This window comes from Mus musculus, chromosome 11 (assembly GCF_000001635.26).
Source record: "Mus musculus strain C57BL/6J chromosome 11, GRCm38.p6 C57BL/6J".
In the NCBI taxonomy this organism is placed as follows: Eukaryota; Metazoa; Chordata; class Mammalia; order Rodentia; family Muridae; genus Mus; species Mus musculus.
The window spans coordinates 67,667,344-67,683,064 of record NC_000077.6 but is presented as its reverse complement, the minus strand read 5'-3'; the positions used below and the strand labels follow the sequence as shown (position 1 = coordinate 67,683,064).

The 15,721-nt window shown below is 49.3% G+C and overlaps 2 protein-coding genes across 15 annotated transcripts in view; one reads left to right on the top strand and one right to left on the bottom strand.

Annotated features, from left to right (window-relative positions):
- The window catches only part of Gas7 (growth arrest specific 7), a 235,736-nt gene that overhangs the window by 5,928 nt on the left and 214,087 nt on the right, over positions 1-15,721 (bottom strand). For all 14 annotated transcript variants that reach the window (XM_030245562.1, XM_030245564.1, XM_006532202.2 and 11 more), the window contains 5 exons: positions 12,393-12,471; positions 8,699-8,827; positions 7,343-7,466; positions 1,761-1,840; positions 332-430 (listed from right to left, as the gene is read on the bottom strand). In XM_030245562.1, coding sequence (XP_030101422.1) covers positions 332-430; positions 1,761-1,840; positions 7,343-7,466; positions 8,699-8,827; positions 12,393-12,471 — 511 coding nt within the window. The remainder of the gene's footprint in view (positions 1-331; positions 431-1,760; positions 1,841-7,342; positions 7,467-8,698; positions 8,828-12,392; positions 12,472-15,721) is intronic.
- Glp2r (glucagon-like peptide 2 receptor) overlaps positions 1-15,721 on the top strand; it is a 107,029-nt gene that overhangs the window by 88,120 nt on the left and 3,188 nt on the right. The gene's annotated exons all lie outside the window — the stretch shown is intronic.

Sequence of the window (15,721 nt, the reverse complement as noted above, 5' to 3'; positions counted from 1 at the left end):
GGCACCCACCCTCACTTTAGCAGGTGTGTATTTAGTTTGTTTTCTAAAGCAGATTCACGTGGGAGACAAATGTATGTACTTAGTTGTTTTAACCATTGCAGAGCAGGATGAAATGTAAACTGTGATCCCAAGTATTGGGGAAACAGGCAGGAAGATCACATGTTCAAGGCCTAGCTAGATCCAGTCTAAAACCAAACCAAGCCAGTGCAGCCTTTCTTCCCCCTGTGCTTGGATGTAGCCCCCAGGAGAACCTGCTCTAGGATATTATGGGCCCTGGGATAATCACTCCAAGGCTGTCGGGCTAGCCTTAGTGCAAAGGTAGGGAACTCACGCTTTGGTTGAACATGTCCGTCTCGTGCCGCAGCTGTGTGTACTGGCACAGATGTTGTCGGATCATTTCCACCCTCTCCACCTCCAGCCGCTCCAGTTCCTGCCGAGGAAGAAAAGACCAGAGTCCCCTGAGCATATCCCTAACAGTTGGACCTCCCCAAGCAGGTGTTGGACTGCTGTGTATCCTATTCACAAGGCCCTGGCTGTGGATCCCCAGCCCATCTGACTCTCTAGACTCTGATGAAGGAGGAGCCAGTCTCTAGGGTGAAGATGAAGGTCATGGGCGTGGCCCTGCCATATCAGTGTGGAACTCCCCACAAGCAGAGTATCTGATTATCCCCACTAGGACTCAGAAAGAGGTTCTACGATTGTCCCCATTGGCCCAAAGTGTCATGGAGCCATAGGAAGAGCTGCGTTTAAGCTGCATCTGTGATGGAATAACGCAATCTGTGCTGCAGCTCTCAGCCTCTCAAGCACTCTGGCTTCTCCACATGGCCTAGTGCTGAGCGGGCAATGAAGACTGGGCAGGGAGCAAAGCAGACTGGGGACGTGGTAGCCACTGTTAAGGGGAATAGTGGAGAGGGCTTGTCTTTGGTTCCTAGGTGGTTCCGTGACTTTAGAGGATTAAGCTGTTATTCTGTGGGTAACTAGGTCACTGCCAGGTGATTAACCTGAAAATGAGGTGAAGAAGGGGGCTTAATTAGAAGATTAACAGAGGAGAGAAAAACCAGGACACTGGCCCTGAAGGAGGCTGCTAATCTTCCTAGGTGGGCTAGGACCTGGAGAAGGTAGCTAGTTAGCAGGGACAGGTAGGGGTTGCCTTGGACACTGGGCTTGATGCTGTCCCCTTCTCCCACCTGGTCCAAGTACCTACTCTCCTGCTCAGGTACTTTCTGGCCAACAAGCAGAGATGACAGATCCTTAATAAGGAATTCACAGGATGATGTGCAGGCTCTGCCACCATGGTCTTCCATTACAGGCTCTCTTCAGGTCCCCAGCTGCCCCATTCAGGTGTCTCATAAGGACCCCTTTATCAAGGACCCGAGGGTGTGTGTGTGTGTGTGTGTGTGTGTGTGTGTGTGTGTTGGGAACAGACTGTCAGCTTTCCACTGCTTCTTTGTTTATCCCAGCAGGGCCATGGTTCTGTGATGAGGAATTCCCTGGTGGACCCTGACCTCTCTCAGGGCTCAGACAAAGGAGAACAGAGTAAGACCTGGTTCTTGCAGAGTTCACAGAGTAAGGCAAGCTAGCACAGGGACCCGAATTTACGGTCAGGTACAGATTGAGGGCTGGACCCCAGTGCTGGGAAGGCTCTAATGACCATCTGTGTTGTTACCCCACCCCCATCCTTCCATGACCACTGTCCCCTGCCCAGGGCTGCCTGTGTCTTAGCCTCTTTACCACATGCACACGCATCTCTGATCACATACCAGTGTGGTCGTCACCATCTCTTCAAACCACTTGGACTGGGCCTGGTTGTAGAGGTCCACACAGCGCATGAGGTCATCTCCTGGGAAAAGCCAACGGCCACCATCATGCCCCGTCACATGCCACCCTGCCTCCACTTTGGCTGCCCTTTTCTGTCTGTGCCCATGGGTATGGCTGTTCCTTTCAATGGTCAATGCAAAGTCAGGGTGTGAAGGGGGGTGGGGAAGAATAGAAGGAAGTAGATGAAAGAGGCAAGCCACAGGGGACAAGCCTCAGCGCGTCTATCTGAACTCCACCAATGGCTCCAAGAATGCAGGCAGGGGGTTTCTCATCAAGAAACTACACATGACTCTGGGTGCCATACTGTACATCTGCAATCTCAGTGCTTCAGGAGCCTGAGGCATCAGGACTGTAAGTTCAAGGCCAGCCTGGGTAACTTAGGGATGTAGCTAAGTGGTAAGAATGCCTGCCTTGTATATGCAAGACCCAGGTAGACTACCCACCGTGTACACACACACACACACACACACACACACACACACACACACGTACCCCAGTGATAGGGATAGAAATGGGAGAGCATTCTGAATTCCAACCCAACAGCCTGGTGGTCACGGCTCATTCACTGTGCAGTACACTGGTAGAAATCCAAGCACTAGAGCAGGGGCAGACAAGTGGGAGCCTGGGGAAACTGAGTCAGGCTGAAACAGAGGGAAGTGTTCACGCAGCATTCTGTTTACAGCATCAGTCTGAACACCCGACCGACCACCACGGCTCCATGGCTAATGGTACTACTTTCTGCAATGACATGTGTATCTCAAACATTTTTGAAATTAGAACAAAAACAAACTATGGGATGACTATAAGATATTATTAGTAAGGATTCTGGCACCAAGAGCCTTGCCACATAAAACACAGTTGGCACATTGATGGCATCAAGTGACCCTAGGAATTGGTGGCAACTGCAGGACTTGAGGATGTGCCCCGGACCTGCTGAACCAGACAACAACTGTTCCCAGACCTGTGGTGAGGAATGTGTGAGAGGTGCTGACATCCAACCATGCTGCCCTGTGTAGGTGTGGCCCTGGAGAGAGTGGGGCCTCATGGTTTCTGCTCATGTTGGGAGAAGCCTGTGCACCAACCCACAGAGTCAAGTGACTCAGTCTAATCCATCTACAGGATATTCTAGGAATTCTCAGAATTGAATTTAGTCATTTAAATAGATTCAGAGTCACTCCTTTGACATAAGTCTTACTCATGCACCTTATGGTGGCAAATTGGGGGAAAACGGGGAGACTTGTCTATGTGACTCCAGACCACCTCAGAATTCCCATTCCCTGCCCTCACAGCCATACCATAACCCCTGCACCTTGGGGGACAGATGTGCTGCGTGTTTTCTTCATTTCATCCCTGCCTAAGGTCAACAACTACTCCTTTGGTTGTAGCAGTATTAGCCAGAGGGAAGAGCACAGATGTGTCTCTATCCCCGTATCGCCACCGCCACCTCACCTGCTCCAGGATGAAGCCAGCATGCTGCCCTGTGAACATACACTGTGAGGCCCCTGGTACCCTATATGTCCATCCTATATTTGAGAACATGTTTCAGGAATGTCTGCTGCACCTGAAAGTGGTGTGGGGGAAGGGTGTTTCTTTTTCCAGGACAGCCTGAGAAGCAGAGACGGGATCCTTTCACAAAGTGCCTGTTGAGAGGGTGGATTCAGGAGCTAGAATGCCAGGGATGCCAGCCTAGATCCACCCTATAGGCTGCAATGACTTTGGGCATGGCAACTAATCTGTCCTTCTTCTGACAGGTATGACAGTTGTAGCTTTAAAGAGTCATCGTGAAGTCACGTGTGCAAAGTGCTTGGAACAGAGGCAGAGACTAGACAGACAGCAAGACATTCCTCACGGTGGGGATGGTGACTTGAAGTCAGAGCCCTGGAGGATCCAGACATCCTTCCTCCCAGTGGCATCGTGAGAGGTGAGGGAGGAGTAGAAAAGGAACAGGAGGAAGGGATGTCAGCACTGCCTTCCAGATGGAGGCCTCTCCAAGTACGTCCTCCCCAAACCCTGACACCACAGAGAGAACAAGGCCACTGTAGAGAGAACCCTCAGCAGAAACCAGGTAAATTACACACACACACACACACACACACACACACTCTCACACACATACACACATACACAGATACACACATATACACACACATACATACACACATACACACACAGACACACACACATACATACAGACACACACTCTCTCTCTCTCACACACACTCTCACACAGACACACACACACAGTCTCTCTCTCTTATACACACACACACTCTCACACATACACACACACACACATACACAGAGACACAGACACACTCTCATACATACACATACAGATACATACACATACACACACAGACACACACACATACACACACATACACAGATACACACATATACACGCACATACATACACACAGACACACATAGACACACACATACATACAGACACACACACTCTCTCTCACACACACTCTCTCTCACACACACACACACACAGTCTCTCTGTCTTATACACACACACACACTCTCTCACACATACACACACACACACACATACACAGAGACACAGACACACTCTCATACATACACATACAGCTACATACACATACACACACAGACACACAGACATACACACACATACACAGATACACACATATACACACACATACATACACACATACACACACAGACACACACACATACATACACACATACACACACAGACACACACACATACATACAGACACACACACTCTCTCTCACACACACACTCTCACACAGACACACAGTCTCTCTCTCTCTTATACACACACACACACACTCACACACACACACACACATACACAGACACACAAACACACTCTCATACATACACATACAGATACATACACATACACACACAGACACACACACATACACAGATACACACATATACACACACATACATACACACATACACACACAGACACACACACATACATACAGACACACACTCTCTCTCTCTCTCACACACACTCTCACACAGACACACACACACACAGTCTCTCTCTCTTATACACACACACACACACTCTCACACATACACACATACACACACACATACACAGACACACAGACACACTCTCATACATACACATACAGATACACACACACACTCTCACACACATACACACATACACACACATACATAGATACACACATATACACACACATACATACACACACAGACACACACACATACATACAGACAGACACACACACTCTCTCTCTCACACACACTCTCACACAGACACACACACACACACAGTCTCTCTCTCTTATACACACACACACACACACACACACTCTCACACATACACACACACACATACACAGAGACACAGACACACTCTCATACGTACACATACAGCTACATACACATACACACACAAACACACACAAACACACACAAATACACACACATACACAGATACACACATATACACACACATACATACACACATACACACACAGACACACACACATACATACAGACACACATTCTCTCTCTCACACACACTCTCACACAGACACACACAGTCTCTCTCTTTTATACACACACACACACACACACACACACACACACACACACACCTCTTTTTCTCTTCCTTCTTCAGAGAACAAAAATATAAAAGACAAATGGTAACCATAGGAAAACACTTGCAATTCAGATGACCAGCGGTGAATCTCCCTAACGCTTACCCAAGCTGTGAATCAATCACTAAGAATGAGACACCAAGAAAATCAGGAAGAATTGGAATTCCTCAGCCGGTGGGGGAGAGGAGGCAGAAAAGAAAAGTCATGAGTGTGTTTTCAGAATGCTCAACCCTCTTACAGAGAAGTACAAGGTAATAGCAAAACCTATTATTATTTTTTTTTTACCAGTGCACCAGTGATTTCAAGTTTGATAACAGGTAGTGCTGATAGGCATTCAAGGAAGAGGTATTCACAGGTGTGGGCTGTGGAGCCCTCTCTGGAAAGCAATTTGGAAGTATCTGACGAAATGAATCAAATCTTCTGACCCAGCATCTTCCTTCTCTCCATATGAGCATCTGGCCTTACATATGCAGAGAGTTACAGTTCTAATAACAAACTCAGTATCTCTGGTCCCAGGCAAACAGTCTGAAACCATCACAAGGTTCCAAAATCTACCCAAGGAATGATGAAAGAAGTCTCGTAGGTGTAAGGTCCTGCGTTCCTTCCAATCCACATGAATGGATATATAAAGCGGTTTAAGAGGGAATGAGATGGGGGGGGGTGGCGTTTCTAAGACTTATGAATAGAAAAAGAAGCTTGAAGATAGAATATCATATGTTCTTGTTTATGTGAATTCAGAAAATTGCTCGGGGGGGGTATTTCTAGTGAATAGCACTGCACACTTTTGGGCACGGATGAAACCAGTGGCCATAGACTACTGTTGCTGTATAGCTCTGTTTTGTACTTTAATGAACTAATTTGAATACATGTCTTCCCTATTAGAGTCCCCTTCCGATTTACAATAAACATGTGAGGCATTTATGAAAATGTGTCTGGACCCAGGATGTATTACTATGTAGCTAATGTTTGTCAACTTATTTCTACCCCAGTTCACATGCTCTAAGGGGGTGGACTCGGTTCTAGGATGACACAGACTGCAGCGGGCTTATCAGAAATTAAAAGGAAGGAAGGATATCTAAAGATCTCCCAGCCCTCACTGCACAAGTCTTAAATCCAGAGGCTGATGTGCTGCCCTTGTGTGGTGGAGACTTCGCATCTTTGAGAAACTTGTTCTATCTCTTGTATCTAAGGGCCCCTCTTTCCGCCTTGTGTATCAGCTGATTGTTACCACTAGGTGGCAGCAGAAATCTGCTCATGGGAGCAATGTGGGGAAATTCTGGCATCAATAGGAGGGAGGGGAGGCCCTTCATCCTGTAAAGGCTCTATGCCCCAGCATAGGGGAATGCTAAGGCAGTGAGGCAGGAATGGGTGGGTGGGGGGTGGAGGAGCACCCTCATAGAAGCGGGGAAGAGAGAGGATGGGATGGGGGTTTGCAGAGGTTAAATTGGGAAGGGGGATAACATTTGAAATGTAAATAAATAAAATAATCAATAAAAAATAAGTAAATAAGTAAAACCAATGTTGGCCTCTGTACTACCCACAGGAGCTCACTTCCACAGTGTCACTAACTCCCTGGGGAGGTGGAGCAAGTTGGATGGGTGGGCTTGGGGTTACACTCTTCAAACAGGGATAGGGTCCTAAGCTCTTGGTGCCTGGAGCAATCAATCTGTCAATCTCTGGACCCAGAGAGAGGGCTTGGGAAAACCCAAAGGCCATAGCAGGAAGCCCTCAGTGTGATCTCGAAGTAGCTTGCCTGCTTCCTGTCTCTTCCCTTGAGGTCCCTGGACATGGTACAGGGAGGAGACACAGGGGAAGTTGGGAAAGACCATGCCACCGGAAAGCTACCCCTCCCCCAGCGCTGGTGTAGTCAGGACAATGGGCTCACCGGCCTGAGTGGACTTCCTCCGTGCCTTCTTGATGTCCTCCTCGGTCTTGTTGCTCAACTTGATCTCCAGCTGCTGGGTCTTCATCTCCAGGTCTTTCTGCCGCTCTGTGAGGGCTTTGCGGGCCTGGAGCGGGGAACAGCCCATCCCAGAGAAGCTGTTCATAAAGCTACAGCCGGGTTTCAGGGTCCAGCCACCCACCTACCTGATCTCATCTCCCCTGCTTGTGTGGGTGATGATGGCACCCTGGGGTGGAGGAGCTAGAGGGCTGGCACCTAGCTAGATTTTCCTTGTCTGCCCACTTCTAGCCACATCTGTGTGCAACCTGTCAGTCCCTGAGGCCATGTTGCCTCTGGAGCATATGCCTATCCTATGACCCTAAAACCACTGTCTCTGAGGTGGAGAGATGGCTCAGCTGGTTAAGGACACACTGGTTCTTGGGGCTGACACAGAGCTTGAGTCCCAGCACCAACGTGGTGGCCCCGAATCATCCGTAACTCCAGTTCCAGAGGAGTGGGTGACCTTCTTCTAATCTCAAAGAGCACCAGGCAAGCAGATGGTGCAGACATAGATTTGAGCAAAAACATGTATACAGATAAAATAAATATAATAAATAAATCTAAAAAACCAAAACAAAAAACAACAACAAAAACCCACTGTCTTTCAGGGTTGGGAGGGACCATAAGGTCAACTGAGTTTCCTACTGGCAGGGCTCAACAGGCTGTGACTACCAACTCCCTTATCTTGTAGCCTGAGTCCTTCCAGTGCCTGCACCGCCTCCTCCTCCTCCACCACCACCACCACCACCACCACCACCACCACCACCACCACCACCACCATTCTCCACTCAGCCTTTGTTGGAGATGTAGCAATGTTTTGGGTACCTGTTTGGTTTGCCCCTCCTGTTCTATAGAGCACTAAATCAGGCCACCCTGTCCCTCCAAGTCTGACTATCTGCATCCCTGCCTCCCATGGTTTGGGCACCCACAAGAAGGTAATTCTTTGGGCATCTGGGAGGGGAGATTAGTACAGGGAAGACCTGAGAGTGAGGCCCAGACACAGTAGCCATGTGAGTGGCTGTGGCACATCTGACTTGGTGTCCACATAAAGAGGGGATGCCTTGACCTGTGTGCCCATTACAGCTCCCACTTCACCTGCAGCATCTCCTTGCTCCCACTTGCCCTTGGGAGAGTCATCCAAGTGTCCTGGAGTAGCGACTACTGCCTGCCACATGGATGGATGCGAGTTCCTTGGACTACCCTCCCCCCCACCCCACTCCAGTGTACAGAGGCAAAGTGATACCTATCCTGTCCTGGAAGTCCCATGCTGTCCCCCGGCTGGGCACCCTGGCCTCTCACCTTCTCCACTGAGGCATAGCGGCTTGCCAGCTGCTTACGGAGGTCAGCGATGTGGTGGTCGCACTTTTTCATGTCTTTCTTGAAGTTCTCTCTGAAGTTCATCAGGGGTTTCTCCACCTCGCTGTGGAGCTGTGAAGGAGGGCAGAGAGAGGATAGTCAGTGTCAAGACATGAGCTGTGCTAACACAGGGGCGAGAGCCCCCGGCTTCTGGTGAGCCAGACACCCAGTGCTTTAGCACTGACCTACTTCTCCAGCCCATATATCAAGGACTTCTTAAAACCAACATTTTTTCTTTAAAAACATTGGCTTGGTAGTTTCTCTTTCCTTTTCCTTTTCCTTTCCTTTCCTTTCCTTTCCTTTCCTTTCCTTTCCTTTCCTTTTCCCTTTCCCTTTCCCTTTCCCTTTCCCTTTTTCCCTTTTTCCCTTTTCCCCTTTTTCCCTTTTCCCCTTTTTCCCTTTCCCTCCCTTCTCTTTTCTTTTCTTTCTTCTTTCTTTCTTTCTCTTTCTTTCTTTCTTTCTTTCTTTCTTTCTTTCTTTCTTTCTTTCTTTCTTTCTTTCTTTCTTCCTTCCTTCCTTCCTTCCTTCCTTCCTTCCTTTCCTTTTTTAAGATTCACTCTTAGCTCTGAAACCTTGGCTCCATGCATGGTATCAGTGATCTTTCCTGAAAGTGTTTCTGGAGATGTATGGTTGGTCTGGCCCATACCAGAGGGTCTGGCCTACTGGAGCTTCTCTTCTGAAGAGAAAAAGAAAATTTCCAGATTGGAAGTGATTCCCATGACTGTCTGGTCCGGGTGTTTCCAAGAAGTGAATGACTGCAGTTGTGAAATCAGCTTAGTGGGTCAGGTCGAGGCTTTTTGAGATAATAGACCCACCTTAAGAAGAACAAACTATTAGGGTACATTTTAGGCAGAGTAAAAGTAGTGTGTCACGAAGCATCTGTTTTGGTTACATATATGTGTATCCCTGAGTGGGTACGTGGGCAGGTATGTGCACGTGCTTGGTGACCGCGTACAAACGCCTCTTACAGTCACAGTTGGGCAAGATTAAAGCCTGGTTGGAACGCTTCATTTCACACATGAAGAAGTGGAACTGTGGGGATGCCATGTAACCCACCCTTGATCACAAAGCCTGTTAGTGACAGCACGGGGCGCACACACATCCTCTCGCCCACACATCTGCCCATGCACACACGCCCCTACTGCGTGCTTCAGGTTTCCGTTTATCAGCAGGGCTGTGTCTACGCTCCCCTCTTTCACCTGGGGCCGGCTCTAACTGCCTTCCAAAAGATGGAGCGCCTTTCTTGTGATTGCTGTTGCTATTAGCACCGGCTTGAGCTGAGAGACTGGGGACGCTGGAGAGTCTACCGTACAATCCTGTTTCTTAAAAGGCTTTTACCCCCCGACACTGAACATTCAGATGGAGAAGAATTTCAATAAACCCTTTTGGAGCTGACATAAAATGGGTTTTGTGCCTCGGGAATCATATTCTTCAAGGCTGACGAATCAATCCTCAGGGTCCCCTTCCTCTTAAGAAATCAGCGTGCCACCATTAGGAGGCTACTGGGGTAGTTTGCAGTCACCAACACTCCCAGGCCAGAGCTGTAGAGTGCTGATGGTGTAAAGTCTGCCGTATTTGCTTGCCCCTTCTCCAAGTGCTGATGGTGTAAAGTGTGCCCCTTCTCCATGAGCTGTCCTTAGCGCTGGGGTCTGTGAGCCTGTGAGCCTTGCATAAAATGGTCCTAGAGTTTGGTTAATCAGCCTGCATCCACCATTGGTATTTGCTGCGAGGACGGAAGCTTCCTTGGCTAGGTAGGGTCTTTCCCTAGTGCTGGAGCCTCTTGCTTCTAGTTGGCGGCCTCTGCCTCCACCTCAGGCAGGAAAAACATCTCTGCTGAGAGCTGGGACAGGAGGAGGGAGGCCCTGGAGGGAAGCTACTCATGAACTTAAAAATAACCCGCTGCTTCATCTGCAGCAGCAGAGTGGCTGTTCAGGGAGCTCTCTCCTCACAGGGGCTCCTGTGCCAATGTGCCAGGGATGGGCTTGACTGTATGAGGGTGAGCATGCTCTTGTGGGCTGGGAAATGTCACTCCCCACCCCCCGGGGGCGTGGGGGTGGGGCCATGCCAGCTCTGTCTCTGGCACTCACACCCTTCAGAAGCCAGGAGCAGCACAGTTCCCTGCAAAGCTACCCAGGGTCTCAGCCCTTGAGGCGGTCACTACACCATCACAGAGCGAGGGTTAGATAGCACTACATTTCTGTCCTTCAAGAGTGCGCGTGTGAGGGACCCCAATGCCCCAATTCAGTGGAATTGCAGTGACACATGGGAACAGCACCGCAAAGACAGGGCTAGCTATCGTGGAAGCTTCAGGAGGGAACAGTGCCTTGGTGAGATACTACTGTCAAATGATAAAGCTGATAATCGTAGGGGCCCAGGGTGTTCAGACACAAGACTATGTAGTACTCAGGGCTGCTGTGGTGGGATGGCCAGTGACAGGAGGTGAGAGGGAAGAGAGGGTCAGGTCAAGATGCTGGGAGGCACTCCCAAAGGCCTCTCTTCCTTTAAAAGGAGGGCACGTTGCTGGGCAAACCTATCAGTCACACACATTCAGTGCAAATTATTTCACTGAGACATTTAGTTTGGTTTTCACTTAGAGGGAAGTAAGAGTCTGAGAGGAAATATGGAGATATAAGCTAAGAGGAGAAAAGAGGTTCATTTGGAAATCCTGAGGCAAAGCAGAGCCGGAAGATTGGGGGCCAGGAGGAGATGGCCACAGGCTCTGTGTCAGGGATTCTCAGCCTTCCTAGTGCTGTGGTCCTGTAATCCAGTTCCTCATGTCCTGGTGACCCCCAACCATAACGTTATTTTCACTGCTATTTCATAACTGTAATTTGCTACCGTTATGAGTCGGGAGGTGAATGTCTGTGTCTTCTGATGGTCGTAGGCAACATTGTGAAAAGGTTGTTCTATCCCCCAAGGGGTTGGGACCCATGGGTTGAGAACTGCTGCTGAAATTTCTCGTTTCTTCTGAAGGCATCTATTACGTATCCTACAAGGTGTTCAGTGTCCACTGTCGTGAACAGGACAGAGTCAGGCCTGGACTCACAACAGTCTGGTCCTAGTGTCTTTGGAAGCAGATGAAAGGAGGGGGTGTTCAGAAAGTCTGCAGCAATGAACCAGTTTTAAAACATCCTCCCCGGGCCACAGCCCAGTGCTCCCAGACACAGAGCTGACTGCCGTGCCTATCCATGAAACTGACAGAGAAAGTCTGGGAATCACCTCAGTGGAGCAGGGGGTGTCTACACTTACCACACAGACCCCCAGGGCTGCCTCCCATGGCTCCTAGGAGCTCACTGTGAGCTGCTTGTTAAAACAGCCATGATTAAAAAGACATGAAATAAACTCACACCATATGAAGCATCAATTATCAGAAACCTAGACTAAAACTTAAAAAAGCAATCATTTCTCAACACCTACATTGTGTTTTTAATCTTTGCTTCTGGGTCAAATGTCTGGTCATTTTTGACACTGTCTGTTCAATAGAGACACTGTCTAATGTTGAGTGAGCTGTGGTCATCCCCTCTCAATGCTGCATTCAGGGGCTTGGTACCACGGAAAAGGGTGAGCAATATAAGCTAGAGAGAGCTGGTAACCAGTTATTGGCCCTGGTCTAACCCTGGAGGAGCAGGAGGGTTACCTTGGCAGAGAACTTGAGATGAACTTCAGCCTCATCTGCCAGGCTCTTCTTTACTTGGGCCCATGCCTCTCCCAAGGAGCTGCAACAGGAAGGAGTCGTTAGACTTGGGAGGGGGGAGGCGTGGAAGAGAGCTCTGCCCCAAAGCTACAGCCCTCCCTAAGATGGGATGGTGGTTCTCAGCTCCATGTCTTAGGGAGGCATAAAATACTGATGCCTGACCATCACTGTCTCCAGAACCCTTCCACAGCACACCCTGGTTTGCTGCTGAGGTGACAAACATATGCTAGTAACCGAAGAAAGAAAACTAGATTCTCAGGCCACTTGGCCTCCAGGACAGGCGCAGATGGTCCACTTGGGTCCAGGGACATCCCAGGTGCAGCCCCACACTGAGAAGGCTCCCTTAGCCAACTGCAGAGGCATGGCTTCTCTCTAGTAGATTCTGGATCATGTACCCCACTGTGGCTCGCCGCGTGAACTCTAAACCGTGCCATCTCTCTGCTCCAAAGAGATGCACCAAGCAGAAGGCATCTCCCCAAGTCCTGGAGACTTCCAAAGGCCCTGAGATACAGAATTCATTATCTGGACCCTTAAGCCCCATGACCATTCTAAACTAGACCCCTGACTCCTTCTCCAGACCTCTCACCCAGCCAGCTGACTTCATTTCATGGGAAAGCCGCTAGTCCCGGGGAATTTATTAAACTTCAGTGGCTAAGGCTGTTTAGAAGACAGCTCGCTGGGGCAGGGCACCTGAGTTGCTGCTTCCAGGTTCCAAGCCAGCAGTTAGCAGATTGGTCCTCATGATCTACTTCTCTATCTAGCTGGTGGCAGTGCTAGCCTGGTCTTGGTGGGTGTTCATGAGAAACTGTCAAGTGGCATTTATAGAGTCTGGAAGAAGGAAGTGTGCTGTTGGCGTCCTATCAGAGAAAGACAAGGTGGATCTGGGGTGATGATGCTGTGGACATATCTGCTGTAAGGTCTGGGATCTGGGAAGCTGTGAGGAGGAGAATGCACCTTCCTGCAGACCTGCATGGGCTGGAGAGATGGCTCAGCGGTTAAGAGCACTGACTGAAACTGGGCGTGGTGGGCCACCACGCCTTTAATCCCAGCACTCGGGAGGCAGAGGCAGGCGGATTTCTGAGTTCGAGGCCAGCCTGGTCTACAGAGTGAGTTCCAGGACAGCCAGGGCTATACAGAGAAACCTTGTCTCAAAAAACAATAAAAACAAAAACAACAACAAAAAAAAAGAGCACTGACTGCTCTTCTTGAGGTCCTGAGTTCAATTTCCAGCAACCACATGGTGGCTCACAACCACCTATAATGGGATCTGATGTACTCTTCTGGTGTGTCTGAAGACAGTGACAGTGCAGTCATACAAATAATAATAAATAAATAATACTTAGAGGTGGGTCTCTTGAGGCCATAACAAAATGCTCGGGTGCTCTGAAGTGGTCTTCTCTCCTTGCTGTTGGCATGTGGTGGCTTTTGCCACATGCTAGGGCAATGTATAGGCACTCTCTAGATACTAGCTCCTTGGTCTTGGACCTCCTAGCCTTCAGAACCATAAACAATTTCTTTTCTTTATAAATTATGCACATAAGGGTCTCCGACTCAAAGCCACACAGATAGGGCAGGCTGGTGAGCCTCAAGGGCATGCCTGTGTATTTCACTAGAGAACACAGCCTGGGACCTCCCATGTAGCAGGCAAATGTTCAACCATTGAGCTCTGTTTCTGGTCCTTAGGCAGCTGTTAGGAGAACTGTGTGGAGACAGCATGGTAAAAAGGAACTCTGACCATCACCTCATGCCATGCATACAGGGTTTCAATGCAGATCCTAGCTTCAACCTGACAGCCAATAAGCCACCCCTCTTGCAGGAGTGAGGTGGTGCTGCCATGGGAGCTGAGTGACACACAGAAGGTTCTGGACATACAGTCTGAAAAGGCCCTGGGAGGGGCCAAGCCTCTTCTTACAGGGCTGTAAGTCGGCTGCCAGCCGAGCACATGGGGTAACTGGCTAAGGCCAGGTATGGCATCTTGAGACTGTTAGCTCAAGGATAGTGGGGGCTGGGCCATTCGCATCCTGGATAGTGACTTCAGTCCTACTAGCAGGGATAGCATGCCCCAGGTGGAGGGGGTGACACTCCTTATTACCAGATGGCCTCAGCCCTATGCCTACTATGTCCTTGCTCCTCAGCATTCTAAGGCACTTCAAATGTACAGAACTACCTCACTTGGCCCTGTAGGTCCAAATGAATATGTGTTCATTAAAAACAAACTTTAATTGTTTAGGGGAAAGCCATTAGAAATCCTCATTCAAAGATGGCATCTAATAAGAAAGAGGCAAATGAGAAGCTGTCTGGTGTATTCTATCTTCATGTATAGTCTGTGGCTCAACAGATCAAAATGCAGGCTCCTGTCAAAACCGCCAGCCAAGAATGACCCACATTTCATCGTTACCCTGCACGTGAGAGGGCAAAAGGCAAAAGGCAGTCCTTGAAGGCTGCTGAATCGCCAGCATGCACGGGCCTTGTGACAGCTGATCTGAATAGGGCATCTAAGTTGCCAGATAGCTCAAGTGTACCCTATCTGTCCTGTGGTCTCTGAGCCCCCACATCCACACAAAGCCTTCAAGGTGCACCGGGCCAAACGTCCAGAGCCGTGTTGCAGATGCAGGATCTAGCGCTGTTATACTTTGTGCCTGCCGGTAAAGGTTTGCCTGGGTGTGTGCACGTGATGCACCTGAGCTTGTGTGGTTGACTGTGCCCATGCATTTGGGTCTGGCATGAGGAGCAGGCTGCTTATCTTAGGAGCATATGCTGTGTGCTGGCGGGACAAAATGTCCCTGGCAGGAGCCCAAGCCAAGGGGGTGGGATCTGGAAGCCCTCCAGAGCCATACTGTGATGCCAAGGACCCAAAGGAAGCTACATTCCCTGGTGGCAGGGCTACTTCCGTGTGCTTCCTGCCTTGTCTCAGGCTCAGAAGGCAGTAGGAGAGGCCAGGAGACAGCTAACCATGTTCAGGTCTGAAGAGGGACACAGGCCCTGCTGGGTTTTCCTGTGGCTGATGGGGAGGAGGTGGCTTGGCTGCAGTCAGCACATGTGAAGCCCTAATCAGAACCATATTCAGATGGCAAAAATCTCTGTCCCAGGATGACTCTAGCCATGAGGCAGATTAGAGCTGATTCGCCATCACACCTCTCTCACAACTACAACCCCTGTGGGCCACTCTTGAAGTTCACCCCAGCAGGATGGGATGACAGAGGGGTCCTCTGAGGACTCTGTTGGTACTGACTTCCCAAGAGCCTTGACTGTTTTTCATTTGAGGTGAAAAT